The 19,301-nt window shown below is 52.0% G+C and overlaps 1 protein-coding gene across 1 annotated transcript in view; it reads left to right on the top strand.

Annotated features, from left to right (window-relative positions):
• PMF1 (polyamine modulated factor 1) overlaps positions 1 to 19,301 on the top strand; it is a 37,578-nt gene that overhangs the window by 13,160 nt on the left and 5,117 nt on the right. The window contains exons 2-3 of the mRNA XM_006155175.3: positions 16,726 to 16,831; positions 17,801 to 17,901. Coding sequence (XP_006155237.1) covers positions 16,726 to 16,831; positions 17,801 to 17,901 — 207 coding nt within the window. The remainder of the gene's footprint in view (positions 1 to 16,725; positions 16,832 to 17,800; positions 17,902 to 19,301) is intronic.

Here is a 19,301-nt window from a genome sequence, read left to right on the forward strand (position 1 = left end):
CGGCGTGGCCATCCCCACTGGGGGCTGATTTCTCACTTTCTGTCTCTCTGTATCTGTCATTCTGGTGAGCGCAAGTGCCCTATAGCAAAAACCTCTCAAAAAAAGAAAAAAAAAGAAAAAGAAATCATCCCCCAGGGGGGGATGGCCACATGACAATCCCTTCTCCTCCATTCTCCTCTTAGGATTTTAAGCATACACGCACATGTTTCTGGTGTGAGTTTTAAGGTACCAGGTCTGGGACTTGAACTGTGTGTGACCAGCCTTGTGGAAGTCCAGCACCTTAACCACTATGCCACTTGCTGGCCGCTGTGCTTCTATTTTGGCCATTTTGCTTAGACTGTGGATCTTCTTTTTCTTTCAGATCCGTCACAGCCGCAATTACTGCGAGTCCCTTCTTTTCTCTTTAAATTGGGCTATTTGAGGATCTTGCTTTTTTTCTTGTAAACTTTAGAATGAACTTTTCTGGTTCCTCAGAACCTTCAGCTGTAATTTGGGTTGGAATTGTACTAAATTATAGATCAATTCAAATTGGCATTTCTACAATGACATAGTCTAACCACAAACCTGATGTCATCTACCAATTAGTCTGGTTGTCTTGTGTCTAGTTTAAAGTTCTTTGTCAAGGATTCATGCGTTCTCTCTCTCTCTCTTTTTTTTTTTTTTAAGGTTTTTGCCATGGGGTGTGTGTGCTCTCCAGAGAGAGACAGTGAGAGGGAAAGGGAGAAATCACCCCCTGGAGGGATGGCCATGCTGCAGTCCCTTCTCCATTTTCCTGGGATTTGGGGCACACAGACACATACATGCCCAGCATAATTTTCAAGCCTCCAGGTCTAGGACTCAAACCATGGTTGGCCATGTGGGAGTCTAGGCCTCCAACCACTGTGTACCTGCTGGCCCTTGTGCATTCTCTATTAGGTTATTGTGTAATAATTTACAGTTTTTGTTCCTATTATAAATATTCTATTTTCCTTTTAAATTAATTACTGATGATTTATAAAAATTATTTTTATAAGATAATGTTGTATATTGCAGTCTTATTCTACTCACTGTCACTTTATTTATTTGTGTGTGTGAGAGAATTTTATAGATGTATAACATCCTTCAAAAAGTGAATCAGGCCAGCAGATGGTGTGATGGTTGCATTGCTGAACTCTCCCATAGTTGGCCACAGTTCAAGTCCCAAACCTGGTGGCTTGAAACTCATGCTGGGTGCGTGTACATGTGTGCCCAAAATCCCGAGAGGAGAATGGAGAAGGGATTGCCATCCCACCTGGGGGGTGATTTCTCACTTTCCATCATTCTGTCCAGCAAATGCATGCGCCCTATAGCAAAAATATTCTTTAAAAAAAGAAAGAAAGAAAGAAAGAAAGAAAGAAAGAAAGAAAGAAAGAAAGAAAGAAAGAAAGAAAGAAAGAAAGAAAGAAAGAAAAGGGAAACAAACACATGGGGTGCATGTGCATGGGTGCCCCAAATCCCAAGAGAGTAACCGAGGAGAAGGGATTGTGTTGTGGCCATCCCCGTCTTAGCCAGCCTAGATCATGGGCATGTGTGAACACCCAGCATGCAGAAGGAGACCCCGGGCCATGAATTCAAGACCTTGCTTGTTGGGTCCAGTTGTGTTACTGCTGCATCACCATCTTTTGTTGAAGTCTATTTTGTCTGTCCTTAAAAAGCTCATCCGTTGGAAGGCCTCTGCCTGCGGTGCCAGCTGTGTGGTCAGGGCTGCAGTAGAAGCAAGGACTGCTGCAGGAGACTGTGCAGACAAGAACATGGGTGGATTTGAGTTTGTGGGGTGTGGTTGGACTGAAGGGGCCATGAAGGCAACTCAAGAGAATCCTGACCCTTCCTGATGGGTCGAGAAGGTGGTGCCATCTACTGAAACAGGAAGGACGGGGAGGAGGCTTGGGCAGGAAACAGGTCTCGGGGCAGAAGTCAAGACATGTCTCTGGACAGGCTCCGGCGGACATGCATGGCCACCATGCTCGTGGTTCTCAGCTGCTTTGCACACTCATCCCTCCAACCCGCCAACTGGCAGTACCGTGACTTAAACGTTCTGTCTGCGTCTCTCTGCCTCCACAGCCAGCCTGCTGAGAACCCTGTCGAACGTCCCCTACGGTGGCCAGTGATGCCTCCACAGTCACGCTCTCGGACTTCAGTGGGCCCTCACTGAGTCTGCAGTCTACTAGTGCCCTGCCAGCTCCTCCACAGAAGCTGTTTTATTTTTTCAATTATTTTATTCAATTGTATTCATTGTCATTGTTTTATTTATTTAAAGTTGACCAGAGAGAGACAGAGAGAAAGGGATACTGAGAAATCAAGCTGCCAGATCCAGGACTCGAACTGTGGTCAGTCACGTGGGACTGTCCAGCACCTTAACCACCACGCCACTTGCCGGCCCCCACAGCAGCTATTTTAAATCTTTGTATTCCTTAGACCCTCTCCCTGCCACCTGACCCTCTGAGTGAAAACGACCCCAACACTTGGGGTTCATGGAGAAAATTAAGGTACTGGCAGGAGTTCCCACATCTCTAATGCCCTCCTGTGCCCTCCTGGCTACCTCCCTGTCAGCTTCCCTTTACATCTGTGGCTGTAGCTTCAGGTTTTCTAGACAGTCCATGTTCCAGTTCTTCATCTCTTTTTTCCTCAACTTGGGTCAGTCTGCCACCATTCCCTTAAAACTGTCCTCATCAAGGTCATTAATCACCTCTGTCCCTAAATATTGTTAATTTTTTTTTTTTAATTTGCCAAAGGCACATGGAGAGAGAGAGAATGAGACAGTACTTCCCATGGGGAATGGTCACATCTGTCCCTTCTCAATCTCTCTCTCCTTTGGACACTTCAGGCATGCACACACATGCTCTTGGGATGTTTTTCGAGTCACTGGGTCCAGGACTCACCAGGACTCAGTGCACGGTTGGCCACGTGGGATCCAGCCACCTTCACCACCATGCAGGCCCTGTGAATGTTTTTTTTTTTCTTTTTCCTGTGACTGTTTTAATCTTTAACTTACTCACTGTCCTTGCAGCATTTTTCTTCAGCTAGGGTTCTACTGCGTGGCCCATGCCAGCCCAAAGTTCGTTGTCCACTTCCCTTAGCGTCCTGAGTCTCCGGAATGACAGGTGCATGCATTGGGCGTCCCGTTGTGGTCCCTGTCTGCAGAGCGCAGCGTCTGCAGTGCTGCCTCGCAGCCAGGCCTCTCCGTGCAGCATCTGGCATCATGAACCACTTATCTGTTCTGGACATTTCTCTCTTGGTTTCTTTTTGTCTTTTTAAGATTTGCTATAGGACACATGTGTTCACTGGAGAGAGACAGAGAAAGTGAGAAATCACCCCCTGGGGGGATGGCTCTGCAGCAGTCCCTTCTCCATTCTCCTCTTGGGATTGTGGGCATGCAGGCACCCACTGTGTTTTTCAAGCTGTCAGGTCTGGGACTCAAACTGCACAGTCGGCCATGTGGGATCCAGCTGCTTTAACCACCACGCCACCTGCTGGCCCTTCCCTCTTATTTTGTTTAAAGATTTTTTAAATTTAATTTTATTTGTATTTATTTATTTTTACTTTGCTATACAGCACCTGCACTGACTAGAAAGGTGGGGTGTGTGTGGGGGAGAAAGTGAGAAAGCAAGCTGTCAGGTCCAGGACTCGAACCGTGGTCAGCCATGTGGGATTTCAGTACCTTAACCACCACACCACCTGCTGGCCCAGCTGTTCCCTTCTAACATCATCTCTGCCACTTCACCTCACTAGCTGCTCTGTCTTGGACTTCTCTTCCTTCGGCTGTTTTCTAAATGTGGTGCATCGCCCAGCCTTACCTACCTCTGCATGTGAGCAGTCAGTCCTACCCGGTGTCTCCCTGCTGCTGAGAACCTTCAGTGACTACCCATTGCTCCTCTTTTTTTTTTGGAAAGGTTTTTGCTATAGGGCGCGTGCGCTCGCCAGACAGACAGAGACAGAGACAGAAAATGAGAAATCACCCCAGAGGGGATGGCCATGCCACAATCCCTTCTTTTCCACTCTCCTCTCAGGATCTTGGGCACGCACGCACATGTGACCAGCGTGAGTTTTAAGCCACCGGGTCTGGGACTTGAACCACGGTCGACTACATGGGAGTCCAGCGACATAGCCATTACGCTAACTGCTGGTCCCTGCCCATTGCTCCTCACCATCGCTTCCAAGGCCCTGCCTGCCCTGGCCCCCACCTATGTCTCATGCCCACCTCCAGCCATACTCAGGGTGACCGCCTTGTTTCCTAGAATTGACCAGTGCCCTCCTGCCTCAGGGCATTTGCACTTGCTGTTCACTTTGTCAGGAATGGCTTCCTCCATCTCTTCCCTGACCCTCTGTAAAGCCCGTCTGCCCTGCCCGCTTGTCTCATATCACCAGCCATGTATTCCTTCATCGCACTCACCGTCTGCAGTGCCTTGCCTGTGTGCTTCCTTCTGTGTGCCCCATCTTCCCTGTATAAAACCTAAGGCCCTTGGGGCCCGCAGACAGCGTAGTGGTTATGTCACTGGACTCCCACATGGGGCCAACCACAGTTCGAGTCCTGGACCACCCAGTGTCTTGCTCTCAAGAAAAAAAAAAGAATCGTTTATTTGGTCCAGTCTGCCTCTCTCTTTCTGTGCAGGTAGCATGCCCACAAACATGGTGAAAGGCCCTGAAACCCACCAGACCTTCTGTAAGAAGTGTGGCAAGTGCCAACCTCATAAAGTGACATAGTACCAAAAGGGCAGGGATCCTCTGTAAGCTCAGGGACAGCGGCGTTATGGCAGGAGAGAGTGGCTGTGGTGGGCAGACTAAGCCTATTTTCCAGAAAAAGGCAAAAACGACAAAGAAGATTGTGCTGAGGCTTGAATGTGCTGAGCCCAACTGCAGATCTAAGAGACGCTGGCTGTTAGAGATGCGAGCATTGGGAGCTGGGGGGAGATAGGAGGAGAAAGGGTCACGTGATCCAGGTCTAAGCCTCGTCTTTTCTATTACGAAGACAAAATCTCGAGGTGAATGTTCACCTCATTTGATTACAGTTGACCTATTTGTAAGGGAATAAAGTAATCAATAAAATTCCCCTTTCGGGAAAATTTGATTCATTGTAAAAAAAAAAAAAAAAATCCCAAGAGACTGGAGAAGGGACTGTGGTATGGCTGCCCCCGCTGGGAGGTGATTTCTTACTTTTCCTCTCACTATCTCTGTCCCTGTCCGTGTGTGTCATCCCCTTCACCCCATGCATAGGACATACTCAACCCATAGTTTTGGAGTACTTGGGGATTCCCAAACGCTAGCTCCTGAATTTCAGACCTGTTTCCAGCAGTCTAGTACTAGAAATCGCCACTCAGGGTCCCACAGAGCCATTGACCTCAGCACCGGGGAAACGTCTTCTCCTCCCCGCCTCCTCTGTGGTCTCCCAACTTGACTGGAGAAACCACTGTCTACACATTCGCTAAGCCAGAGAGTTGGAATCCTCACCAACTCCCCTTGCCTCTGCTTCCAGTCAGCTCCCAGTTCTGCTGCTTCCAGCCCTCTCCCCTCAGTCTCTTTTTCCATCCTTGCTGCCTCTTGTAAGTCTGGACCCTCCTTAACTCTCATGGGATTGTTATCTGAGCTTCCAGACTAGCCCTCCAGCCTCCCCGTCTCCAGTTCATAGTTCAGATTTCTCCTGTCCTACTTAAAATGCTGAATTGGTTCAGGGTTGAGTGCAAGTTCTTTAGCATCCAAGGCCATTCACACACACACTCTGTCCCTTTCCACCTCTAGCCCCAAGACAGGGCTGTGGGGGGCAGAGAACACACGTATGTGTGCAAGTGCAGACATGCATACGTGCAAGTGCAGACACACGTGCACACCAGCCCTCAGCCAGTGCGCCACTCTGCCCCAGGCCTGCGTCCTTGTCTGACACTGCTCGCTAGAACATCCTTCCTCCGTTTAGTTAAAAAGGAACTCACTGCTGGTTCCCAAGGGAAAGGACTTGCTAAGGTTCATGTCTGAACAGTCTGTTAAGATGTATGCAAATACCCCTTCTACCGCCCCAAACCGTGAAGTTAAAAACCTTCACAATCCTCAGTCCCAAGGACAAAGTACTTCTATACGTAGCAAATGCGATTATTCCCATGTCAGTTATCCAGAGGGATTTTTGTTTTGTTTTAGATATTTTCGCTATCGGGCGTGTGTGTCCTCTGGAGAGAGAGACAGAGACAAAGTGAGAAATACCCTTGAGGGGGAGTGGCCACACCACAGTCCCTTCTCCCCCATTCTTCTCTCGGGATCTTGGGCATGCACATGCACATGCCTGGAGTGAGTTTTAAGTTGCCAAGTCTGAGACTCGAACCGTGGTCGACTACGTGGGGGTGAGGGAGCAAGAGGTGAGAGATGGCCCCCACATCCTAGCGGCCATACTGGGCTAGCTGAGGTCTGGTCTGGTCTTGTGGCTGGGGACGTGCTGTGCAAGGTGTGATTCGTGCGAAGCGACAGGCCTGCATCTGACGGTGACTAATGACAGGGCCAACTACGTTTGTACATTAGCCAGCAGAACTTTAAACCAGCAGCAAAGACCGTTGGTGTTTGCAGGAAACAGTTCTTCACAGGAAGGAGTGGTTAAAATATAAACTATTCTGAGTATGAGTGCTTCAGAAATTCCTCACCTCTGCAGGCGGGGGTTCTGTGGCGGTGATCTTTCTGCAGTGTAGGTCTGACTCGTCAGACTGTGGCGTGGCTTCAGGCCTGTCCTGGCCTGTGACTTCGTGCTGCTTCAGATGCTTCCCGACCACGCACCTCGCTTTGTCCCATCCCCACGGTGGCTGTCACCTCAGCTGTGCCTCTCAAGTCCACCCTCAAACAGCCCGAGTAAGATCTGATCATATCACACCCTTGCATCGCACCCGTTCTGGTCCCTCCGTCACAATGCAGACTTGACTGTCTGGCCCCTCCCTGCCCCCAGCATATAGGCCATGTGTCATGGAAGCCTGTGTGGGTGGGTGGCTCGAGTTGAGTTCCAGCTGGTTCCATCACTTCCCAGCCATAAACCCGGGGCAAGTTCTCTCTGCCACATCTTCTCCACCTGAAAAATGGAGGAGGGTAATAAGACCTTCCCAAGGTTGGAGGGTTTGGAGTTACTCCCTATGGAGCGTGTAGAGCAGGGCCTGACACTAGTACTCAGTAGATACTCCTGTCATCACATCTTCGCACACGTGTGTGCACACACCACCCTTCAGTGATGCTGCCTGGCCTTCGTCCATGCAGCTTGGCTCCTGACCTCTGGCTGCCTCCCACTCATCCCTCATAGGCACTGCTGCCTCCAGAGAGGCGTTCCTCAGTCCTTGCTGCCCTGCTAGCCCGTACTCGGCCCCTGAGGACTGGCGCGGGTGCACCACAGGGGGCAGGAGCTGTGCGTCCTCATCTTTGGGTTCGCACCACCTAGTGTGGCCTGGTATATGGCCAGAGCTCAGCATAAATGAGTAAATGTAAATGCTTATCAAATGAGTAAATGAACAGTGATTCTGATGGTGGTTTTTTATCTTCACGCTAATATTTATCAAATTAGAATTTCCCCTCCTTTTTCAGACAGAAGTATCCTAATTTCAAAATCTTTTAATTTTTCTAGTGATTTCCAAAGGAGGAACCTAAGCAATAAAAGGTTAAGTTAGCCCAAGAAATTTAAAAATAAAAAACCTAAAGTCATGATTAAGTTTATTTATTTATTTATTTAAAACCTTATTTATTTATTTACTTTTTTTATTTTGGAGAGGTTTTTGCTATAGGGTGTGTGCGTTTGCCAGAAAGAGAGAGAGAGACAGAAAGCGAGAAATCACTCCTCAGGGGGTATGGCCACACCGCAATCCCTTCTCCATTCTCTTCTTGGGACTTTGGGCACACATGCGCACGCACACGCACACGCACACGCACCCCGCATATGAGTTTTCAAGCCTCCAGTTCTGGGACCCGAACTGCAGTCGACTACGTGGGAGTCCAGTGACATAACCATTACGCCATCTGCTGGTCCCAGAGATAACTTTTTAACATAACCTTTCATCTTGAATCATTTACCTGGAGATTTTCTCTTATTTTTATTAACAAGCATTTCTCTGGGCCAGCCCTGTGGCCTGGTGGTTTGGGGAGCTGGATTCTACATGACTGACTGTGTGGTTCAAATCCCAGATGTGTGTGTTCATGCCCCAAATCCTGATAGGATGGAGAAAGGGAGAAGGGATTGCAGCGAGACCATGCCCTGTGGAGAGGTGCTTTCTCTCTGTCCCTCTCCCTTTTTCTTTGGTGGGCACACACATCCTCTAGCAATTAAGAAAGAGAGAGAAGATGGAAAGAAGAAAGAAAAAGGAAGAGAGAAAGAAAGAAGAAAGACTTACTTCTCTGGTCTTTCTCCCTTTCTCATTCTTGGGGCTGCCCAATGTACATAGGACTGAGGAAGGGGGAGGAGAGAAAGACTGAGCAGAACATTTCTTACGGACGTGGGGCAGCCGTGCAGGTGGAGGGCACGGGCTTCTGTCTCTTGGGTCCCCAGCGTGTCTGTCTCCTCAGCCTGCCTGGTTTCCTCCTTTCCTGGGGTGGACGCCTGTCCCCACCTGCCCTCTGCTGGACAGCCTGTGAAATGCATTCAGTTTGGCAGCTTGCAGGGTTACTGTGGGGAGAGTAGGGGGACACACTTGGCTGCTTTTCAGCCCCTGTGCACCCTCATGCACACACTTTTAGTCCTGTGCACACTCACAATACTGCCCGAGCACATTTGTCTGCCCGTCTTGTTTTCTCTGTTGTCCTACACAGTTAATCTGCATATAGAAACCAACAGATTGACAGACAACTTAGACCTTTGGAAGTTGAAAAGAGGGAACCAGCAGTTAATGTAATGGCTATGTCGCTGGACTCCCATGTAGCCGACCGCGGTTTGAGCCTGGACCCGGTGGCTTAAACTCACGCCGGGCGCGTGTGCGCGTGCGTGCCCAAGATCCCAGGAGGAGAATGGAGGAGAAGGGATTGCGGTGTGACCATCCCCCCTGGGGGGTGATTTCTCGCTTTCTTTCTCTATGTCTGGCGAGCGCATGCGCCCTATGGCAAAAATCTCTCAAAAAAAAAAAAGTTGAAAAGTTTATCTCTTTCTTCCTTTTTTCTTTCTTTACTTTTGAGTGTACTTTTTTGGGGAAGGCAGCGCTTTCCACAGGGGATGTGTGCTCACCGGAGAGAGACGGAAATCACCCCCCAGGGGGATGAGAGAGAGAGACAGAAAGCGAGAAATCACTCCTCAGGGGGTATGGCCACACCGCAATCCCTTCTCCATTCTCTTCTTGGGACTTTGGGCACACATGCGCACGCACACGCACACGCACACGCACCCCGCATATGAGTTTTCAAGCCTCCAGTTCTGGGACCCGAACTGCAGTCGACTACGTGGGAGTCCAGTGACATAACCATTACGCCATCTGCTGGTCCCAGAGATAACTTTTTAACATAACCTTTCATCTTGAATCATTTACCTGGAGATTTTCTCTTATTTTTATTAACAAGCATTTCTCTGGGCCAGCCCTGTGGCCTGGTGGTTTGGGGAGCTGGATTCTACATGACTGACTGTGTGGTTCAAATCCCAGATGTGTGTGTTCATGCCCCAAATCCTGATAGGATGGAGAAAGGGAGAAGGGATTGCAGCGAGACCATGCCCTGTGGAGAGGTGCTTTCTCTCTGTCCCTCTCCCTTTTTCTTTGGTGGGCACACACATCCTCTAGCAATTAAGAAAGAGAGAGAAGATGGAAAGAAGAAAGAAAATGGAAGAGAGAAAGAAAGAAGAAAGACTTACTTCTCTGGTCTTTCTCCCTTTCTCATTCTTGGGGCTGCCCAATGTACATAGGACTGAGGAAGGGGGAGGAGAGAAAGACTGAGCAGAACATTTCTTACGGACGTGGGGCAGCCGTGCAGGTGGAGGGCACGGGCTTCTGTCTCTTGGGTCCCCAGCGTGTCTGTCTCCTCAGCCTGCCTGGTTTCCTCCTTTCCTGGGGTGGACGCCTGTCCCCACCTGCCCTCTGCTGGACAGCCTGTGAAATGCATTCAGTTTGGCAGCTTGCAGGGTTACTGTGGGGAGAGTAGGGGGACACACTTGGCTGCTTTTCAGCCCCTGTGCACCCTCATGCACACACTTTTAGTCCTGTGCACACTCACAATACTGCCCGAGCACATTTGTCTGCCCGTCTTGTTTTCTCTGTTGTCCTACACAGTTAATCTGCATATAGAAACCAACAGATTGACAGACAACTTAGACCTTTGGAAGTTGAAAAGAGGGAACCAGCAGTTAATGTAATGGCTATGTCGCTGGACTCCCATGTAGCCGACCACGGTTTGAGACTGGACCCGGTGGCTTAAACTCACGCCGGGCGCTTGTGCGCGTGCGTGCCCAAGATCCCAGGAGGAGAATGGAGGAGAAGGGATTGCGGTGTGACCATCCCCCCTGGGGGGTGATTTCTCGCTTTCTTTCTCTATGTCTGGCGAGCGCATGCGCCCTATGGCAAAAATCTCTCAAAAAAAAAAAAGTTGAAAAGTTTATCTCTTTCTTCCTTTTTTCTTTCTTTACTTTTGAGTGTACTTTTTTGGGGAAGGCAGCGCTTTCCACAGGGGATGTGTGCTCACCGGAGAGAGACGGAAATCACCCCCCAGGGGGATGACCACGCTGCAATCCCTTCTCCTCCAGTCTCCCCTCTGGATTCTGGGCATGCACGCACCTGTGCCCAGCGTGACTTTCAAGCTGCCAGGTCCAGGACACCTCCATTTATCCCCCTTTTTGTGATTTTGGATGCACACACTTGTGCTCAGCATGTTTTTCAAGTTTCCAGTCCAGGATTCACACTGTCCAGTCAGCCATGTAGGATCCAGCTACCTCAACCACCACACCACTGGCTATTCTAAGAGAAAGTGGGTGGGGCTGGCAGGTGGCGTGGACTGGATTCCCACGTGGCTGACTGCGGTTTGAGTCCTGGACTTGGCAGCTTCTCACTTTCACTCGCTTTCTGTGGCCCCTCTCTGGTGAACATACGTGCTCTATAGCAAATTAAATAATAATAATAAATACAAATAAAATAAATAGCTTATTGGGTTGTTAGAAAAAGTCATGACACATTTTTGCATGGCTTGAACTGCGGTCAGCCATGAGGGGGTCCAGTGCCCAACTACTGCGCCACCCACTGCCCAGTAAATGTGTTTTAAAGATTACTTTCAGGCCAGCCAGTGGCATGGTGGTTAAGGCAGCTGAATCTCACATGGCAGCGCTGTTACCTGATGGCCTGAAAGACACGCAGGGAGTGTGGGCATGTGTGTCTAAAATCCTGAGGAAAGTAGAGGAGAAGGGATTGTGGTGCGGCCATCCCCCGGGGGCTTTCTCTCTCTCTTTCTGGCAAGTGTACACATCCTATAGCCAAAAGAAAAAAAAATTAAGTTGCTTTCGTTGTTGATAAATTGCATTCTTTTGGGGGGGGGGCTATATTTCAGCCTTTTCTCTCTAATGAGGACATCCTCCCACTGCCGGACTGGTTTCTGCACCTGCCTTCTGCCGGGGAGGAGACCCCTGCTCTGGAGCCGCGTTCCTGTCTGTGCCGCAGCTCTCACCTCTGTGGGCAGGGAGGCGAGTTCTCAGAGAGGGGTCGTCGTGAAGCTGCCGTGGAGCATTTGGCTGTGCCAGGCACCGCACTGGTCTTTCTGCGTCAGCCTCGTCCTCGCAGCAGTTGTGCAGTGCAGATACAGTCACACCCTCGTCTGGCGGAGGAACTTAGGCTTACAGAGGTCACTCCACGCATGAGTGCAGGGGCGGTGCGCGCTCCGGCCGAGGACAGGCAGCCCATCCTCAGAGCCGCACACTTACCAGTGCACAGCTGCATGGCCTCTAGTGGGCCCTCGAAAGGCCAAGGCCAGGAGACCGTCCCATCATGGGCTGAAAGGGACACTGGCAGGGAGGCCTTACAAGGAGGACTCTATCCAAGGTTCGGGATGGGGGAGGTGGGTGGGAGTGGCACAGGCCCGAGGCCTCACCTCAGCCCCAGTCCATAGGCTGTGTTGGGGCTGCTGGACACTGGGCCCTGCTCTGGGCACTCTGGAGAACACAGCGACATTGCAGAGGGCACCCCTACGCACAGGGCGTCAGTGTTTGCACAGGGAGATAAAGCCTGTCACAGGACAGCAGGTCATGCATGTTTTTAGCATGTCCCTTCCTGCTCCTCCCTGAGCACGTTTTTAGGAAACCCAGGGCATGCCGCAGTTGTCACCAGCCTCCAGGAGGAGTCACTTTCCCCGTGGTTGCTGCCATCACCATCCCTCCTTGGCTAGGCCACAGCGTCCTGTGCAGTGTATCCCACCTCGTGTATCTGTAGGGATGTGCATGTGTCTAGGGTCCTTCTCTGGCACTGACTTCTCCAGCCATAAGGAGGCCCCAGAGAAGCTGGCAGGAGTGCTGGTGGGCAGAGTCGGTTTCTCCCCTGTCCGCTGCCCACTGTCCGAGCTGAGGAGAGAGGCACCCGGTTCAGACCCTCGCCTGCCAAGAAGGCTGGGTGGAACAGGGTTTCTCGAGTCCAAGCCAAACCCACTGTAAGCCACAATTACCTGGTTTCAGTTCCAGCCCTGCTTGGTCAGACGTCATGTGTCCTCAGCATCCTTCTCTGTAGCCATGACTGCCTGGCCAACGGGGTCAGGGGCAAAACAAGATGTCTGGGGCTCTACTGAGGCCTGAGAGGGTGCCTGGCCTCTGCCCTTTGTGGGCTTTTTTTCCCCCTCCAATTTTGCTAGAGGGCATATGAGAGAGAGACAGACCCAGAGAGAGAGAAAGTGAGAAAGCATCCCCCAGAGAGACAGACCCAGAGAGAGAGAAAGTGAGAAAGCATCCCCCAGAAAGGACCACCACACTGCAGTCCCTTCCTCGGTCTCTTAGGGTTTGGGCACACACGCACATGTGCCTGGAGTGAGTTTCAAGCCACCACGTCTGGAACTCAGGACACAGTCGGCCATGTTGGATCCAGCTGCCTTAACCTGCACACACTGGCCGACCCTCTGCTGTCCTTTCGCCACCTAGGGGCAGCCTCTGGTGTGCGCTAACACGGAACCTATACCGCTGTGAAGGTGAGAGAGGCACCACCCTGGCCTGGAGGGGTGCCGGTAGGTGCTTGCGGTGGGCTGTGGGAATAAAGCCCTAGTTAGCAGTGTCTGCCAACCTCCGAGTGTAAATACCCCTCGGCTTCCCACAGGCTGTTAGGGAAGGCACTCGAGCAGCATTGGGCCACCCTCGTGTCGTGTTCCCGTGAGAAGTAGGCTGGAGACGCAAATCCCCTCAAGAGCAGTCAAACTTCTGCTTTGAAGTATGTTTGGAGCAGTTAGTACCTTTGTTTTTTAATATAATTTATTTTGTTTTTAAGTCTCTATGATTGGGACCAGCAGGTGGCATAATGGTTCCATCACTGGACTCCCATATGACTGACTGTGGTTCGAGTCCCCGACTCAGCAGCTTGAAACTCACACTCGGCACATGTGCATGCGTGCTCAAGATCCCGACAGGAGAATGGAGGAGAAGGGATGGAGGCTTCACTCTACAATCCTTTTTCTTTTCTACCTCATAGGAATTTTAGGCACGCACTCGCATGAACCCAGCATTTTTTTCATGCTGCCAGGGCCAGGATTCAAACTGTACAGCTAGTCCCTGAGAGCGCCTGCCCCTGGTGTGCTGTGCCTCACTAATGCGCCCCAGGTGTAGCCCTGATGTAACTTATTTTAAGTTTGCCTAATTTTTTTTTTTTTGAGATGTTTTCGCTATAGGGTGCATGCGCTTGCCAGACAGAGAGAGACATAGAGACAGAAAGCGAGAAATCACCCCCCACGGGGGATGGTCACGCTGCAATCCCTTCTCTTCCATTCTCTTCTTGGGATCTTGGGCACGCACGCACACGCGCCCGGCGTGAGTTTTAAGCCACCGGGTCCGGGACGCGAACCGTGGTCGACTACGTGGGAGTCCAGCGACATAGCCATTACGCTAACTGCTGGTTCCCTTACCTAATTTTTTGAAGTTTGGGACCAGCAGATGGCATAATGGTTATGTTGCTGGACTCCCATGTAGTTGACTGCAGTTCAAGTCCCAGACCCGGAGGCTTCAAACTCATGCCAGGCACGTGTGCGTGCATGCCCAAAATCTGAGAGGAGAATGGAGGAGAAGGGATTGTGGCGTGGTATTCCCCCCTGGGGGGTGATTTCTCACTTTCCATCTCTCTGTCTCTCTGGTGAGTGCACACGCCTTATAGCAAAAATATCTCTTAAAAAAATAGTTTATCCATTTAGGGGCCAGCAAGTAGCATGGTGGTTAAGTTGCTGAAGTCCTACATGGCCAACTGAAGTTCCAGTCCTGGACCTGGTGGCTTGAAAATCACACTGGGCAAATGCATGTGTGCCCAAAAATCACCAGAGGAGAATGAAGGAGAAGGGATTGTAGTATGGCCGTCCCCCCTGGGGAGAGGGGTGATTTCTCACTTTGCTTCTCACTGTCTCTGTCTCTCTTCGGTGAGTGCACACACCCAGTGGCAAAAAAGGGAAAAACTTAAAAAGCTTTCTATTTCTGAGCGAAAGTAGGGTGGGGCATCCCTAAGAAGATCACAGTGTAGTACCCCCACCGCAGCCAGCCAGAGTCACGAGACATGTGCACACATGCCCAGAGTGCACAGGGAGACCGTGAGACAGAAGTCTGGGCCTTCCGTGTGGCCGCACGTGGAGCTGTGCTGCTGTTGAGCCCCATGGCTGACCTTTACTCATGGCCACTGAACAGCTGACCGTGTAGCTCCGTCTCTTGCAGGCCGCCGTGTGGGCTCTCCCGCACCACTAGCGCTGTCACCTGTTTCGGAGATGGCTGGGGCTGGGGACCGGGAAGGGAGGCCCAGAGAGCCCTGAGAAGGGACGCCCAGCAGCAGTTCCCGGGCTGGGGCGGGCTGTGCTGTGGCTCCACTGCCCAGGGCCCTGTTTGTCCTGCTGGCCCGACCCCAGGCTCCCATGGCTGAGGCGCAGGCGGGAGCACTCTGAGCTGTGTGAAGAGCATCCTTGCTTGGCTCAGACACTGTCCACAGGGGACGTGAACTTGCTTCATCAGAGAGGCCTTCACTCACACCCCCTCCCAGTATGAACCTTCTGGTGCCTTCCCTCAGCCCCTAAACCTGTGTCTCCGTCCAGTCCACACTCTCCACGTGAGCGGCTATGCTCGCTGCCCCCTCCTGCACTGGCAGCTCAGGACTGTGTCAGGACCAGCAGATGGCGGAATGGTGACATCGCTGGACTCTCCCGTAGCCCACCGTGGTTTAAACCTCACACCAGGCACATGTGCGCGTGCCCAAGATCCCGAGAGGAGACTAGAGGAGACTGTGGCGTGGCCATCCCCCCTGCAGGGTGACTTCTCGCTTTCTCTCTGACGACCACACACGCCCGATAGCAAAAATCTCTCTCAGAAAAAAAGAGGGGGTGCTGTGTCAGGTTCACTCAGCCCTGATACCCAGTCCCGGTGGGTGACGGCGTGTAGCTGGCACTAGGTGGGCTTGCTGAAGGTGAAGGCCTGAGAGAGTGGAAAGGGTGACAAGCAAGCGGACGCCAGGGCGGAGAGGAAGGGCTGAGAGTTCATTTACCTGGGCTGAGGTCCGTCCCAGAGGAATAAGCCGCTGAGAGCACGCCGGCCGCCTCCCCGTCCTCCCAGCTAGCACGGCGGTAGTGTGAGGGCTCGCAGCTGCTAGGGACAGAGCCTGGCTGAGCATCGGGCTTGACCGTGAGAAAAATCTGTCACTTCATGTGACAAGAAGCCCCAGGGTATGTACGATGGCTGCCGTTGAGCCAGGGCCCCTGTGGTTGCCGGTAGCTAGAGGTGTCACCTGGACACAGTAGTATCCGCAGAAAAGATCCCGACCGCTTCCTGTGTAGCTGGCTCTTCGTTGTTGTTTAGAGACTTTTGTTACAGCCTGCTCTCGCCAGAGACAGCAAGAAATCATCCCCACGGGAAGAGAGCCACACCGCAAGCCCTTCTCCTCCATTCTCCTCTAGGGATTTTAGGCACACTCACACGCCCTTGTGTGTTTCAAGCTGCCAGGCCTGGGACTCAAACCACAGTTGACCACTTGGAAGTCCAGCGCCTTAACCAGTATGCCACCCGCTGACCCTCTGGCTGTTTTAGTTATTTATTTTAAGTTTGTTTTTTTTTTTTTTCCATGAACGAGAGAGACAGAGCACCCCAGTAGGGCCCCCTGCCACAGTTTGTCTCAGCCTCATCCAGTCCTGCATCATGAACGACATGCCCAGCTTACTCAGGGACCTGCCACCTGCCAGCCTCACACAGGGTTGTGTCCTGCTGCTTGCTACCATCGGGCTCCAGTTCTCAGAGTACGGTCCCCCGACCAGCATCAGCCTCACTGGCAGGCCAGGGTGGGCGGCAGGTCTGTGTAATCACCTTCCTGGTGATTCTATGCGTGGTAAAAACAAAACTGGACCAGCTGCCACCCACCTTTACAGGCAAGCCCCTGAGCTCATCCAGGGCTCTGCCGAGAGGAAGTGGGAGGCCCGTGGGCAATAGTGGCATTGCATCACCTCAGTGCACCGCACCCAGGGAGAGGTGTGTACCCACTGCCCTCACCCGGGGCTTGACGTGGCCAAAGCTGGGAGTCCTGTGATGAGAAGAGGTGCCCGCGATCTGGCCCTGGCAGCGAGCTCCATCCTCCCCTCCTTTGCTTGTCTCCCCGCCAGCTACCAGAGATTCACCGACTGCTACAAGCGCTTCTACCAGCTGCAGCCTGAGGTGACGCAGCGGATCTATGACAAATTCGTGACTCAGTTGCAGACATCTATCCGGGTGAGTGGTGGCAAGTCCAGTGGGTACCACTGACTTGGTTCTGTCCCCAGATTGTCAGTCCCGGAGAGCAGGGAGCCCACTCCCTGCCCCTCTGTCCCCTCAGCACCTAAGACTGCCCTCCAGGCCAGCAGCCTGTGGCATCGCTCATTCTCCCCTGCAGATGACGTGGCTCCTCATGCCCCCTTCTCTCCCTGTCCTGCATCGTGACTGCTCACTGTGGCCCGTGTAAGAGCAGCAGGCAGGGCTGGAGCCCACTCACCTGTGCGCTCTGGCTCCTGGGGCAATGCTGGCAGAGGCAGCGTCTGGTCCCTTGTTGGAGTCCATGGATCTGAGGCCTGCTGGGATCCAAGTTCACGCACACCTTCAAGGAGCCATGCTATCTCTAGGGAGGCCCTGTCCATGATGTCACCCTTGGGGCAGTCCTGCAAGCACCAAACGTGCCCACAGGAGGGTCAGGGAGAAGCAGCCATTGTGAGAGCCACATCCTGCTGGTGGGGAGGCTTGCAGCAGGCCCTTGATAACTTTCCCACTTTTTTTTTTTTTTTTTTGTCGTTTTTGGAGCAGTTTCTGCTATAGGGCACATGCTCTTGCCAGAAAGACAGAGAGAGACAGAGAGACAGAAAGCGAGAAAACACCCCCCAGGGGGGATGGTCACGCCACAATCCCTTCTCCTCCATTCTCCTCTTGGAATCTTGGGCACGCACGCACACGCGCCCGGTGTGAGTTTAAGCCACCAGGTCCAGTACTCGAACTGCAGTCAGCTACATGGAAGTCCAGTGACACAGCCATTACGCTATCTGCTGGTCTCCCCCACTTCATATTTTGTTTTCTTAACTGTGGAAGCCACAAGCTGTCGAGGGGAGGGTGGGGAGATACAGAGTCAGTCGGCCTGTTCCGAGGGCCACCACTGTCCACCCTTCCACTTGGTGCTCCCCGGAATCATTACGGCTCTTTCCCCTTTCTCTTCAGGAGGAAGTCTCCGAAATCAAAGAGGAGGGGAACCTCGAAGCTGTCTTGAACGCCTTGGATAAAATCGTGGAGGAAGGCAAAGACCACAGGGAACCGGCCTGGTGAGGGGGAGGGGGTAGAGGTGGAGGCAAGGCCAGCCCTGCAGGGAGGAGGTGGCACTGTCACTGCCTGGAGGAGCTTTGAGACCGACCATGTCCCTGTGGCCCTGGGCTCGTGGCCCTCAGAGGACCAGGGACAGGGATGTGGGGAGAGGACAGACCCTAACAGGGCCCCAAATCGGTTGAAACCAAGAATCTCACAGGAAGAGTCCCAACAGCACGAGGGCACGTCGTCCAAGGGCTGCGGGTGGTGTCTGAGGCCAGACCGAGGAAGCCTCCTGGGAGCTCACTGTGGGCCCATAGGGCTCGCAGGGAAAGGGTAGGGTAGGGCAGTGGGAGGAGGCAGGACAGTGCGGTTGGAATCACGGGTACATCAAACTGGCTCTTATTCCTTTCTTCACTCAGCAATACCAGGGAGGGCTGGCTCAGGGGCGCAGCAGTAATGCACGCAGAGCTGGGCCCAAATGTAAGATGCGGGTTTTGTCCCTGGGTCAGCCTGTGCATGCCGGGCACGGGCACTGCAGTTCTGGAGAGCTGGGGGGTGGGGGACTGCGGCATGAGAGCCTACGAGGGGCTGATCTCGCTCTCGAGAATAAACAAGATTTAAGGAAAGAACAACAGAAACACAGCAGACTTCAAAAACTTCATGTAAAAATGGAATTAAAGCGCAGGTTTATGCGGGATCAGTAGTCGGCGTAATGGCTGTTGCTGGACTCCCACGTAGTTGACTGCAGTTTGAGTCCCGGACCTGGTGGCTTAAACTCATGCCAGGCGTGTGCGTGTGCGTGCCCAAGATCCCAAGAGGAGAATGGAGAAGGGATTGTGGCGTGGCCATCCCCCTTGGGGGGTGATTTCTCGCTTTCTGTCTCTCTCTCTTTTTGGCGAGCACACGCGCCCTGTAGCAAAAACTTCTAAAAAAAAGAAGAAAAAAAGCACAGGTTTGTTAAGACCGGCAGATGCAGCAGATGGTGTCAAGGTTACGTTGCTAGACTCCCACATGGCCAGCCCCAGTCTGAGCTTGAACCTTACACCAGACGCATGTGCATGTGTGCCCAGAGTCCTGAAAGGAGAATGGAGGAAAAGGAATTGTGTGGCCATTCTCCTGGGCCATGCCACAATTGGGGTGGTGATTTCTTGTTTTCTGTCTGTCTCTTCGTGAGCACACGTGCTCTCTTTTAAAAAAAATGCACAGGTTTATTTTGGTACAAAAATGTTTTGAATCCATGCAGGTTTTTTTAATGTGCATTTTCCATAAACTTGATTAGGTCCCTCAGGTTTAGGGAGTGCCTTCTAGGTTTTTTTGTTTTTTGTTTTTTTTGGGGGAGAGATTTTCGCTATAGGGCGCATGTGCTCACCAGACAGACAGAGAGAGACATAGAGACAGAAAGCGAGAAATCACCCCC

Source organism: Tupaia chinensis, unplaced genomic scaffold (genome assembly GCF_000334495.1).
Source record: "Tupaia chinensis unplaced genomic scaffold, TupChi_1.0 Scaffold000438_1, whole genome shotgun sequence".
Lineage (NCBI taxonomy): Eukaryota > Metazoa > Chordata > Mammalia > Scandentia > Tupaiidae > Tupaia > Tupaia belangeri.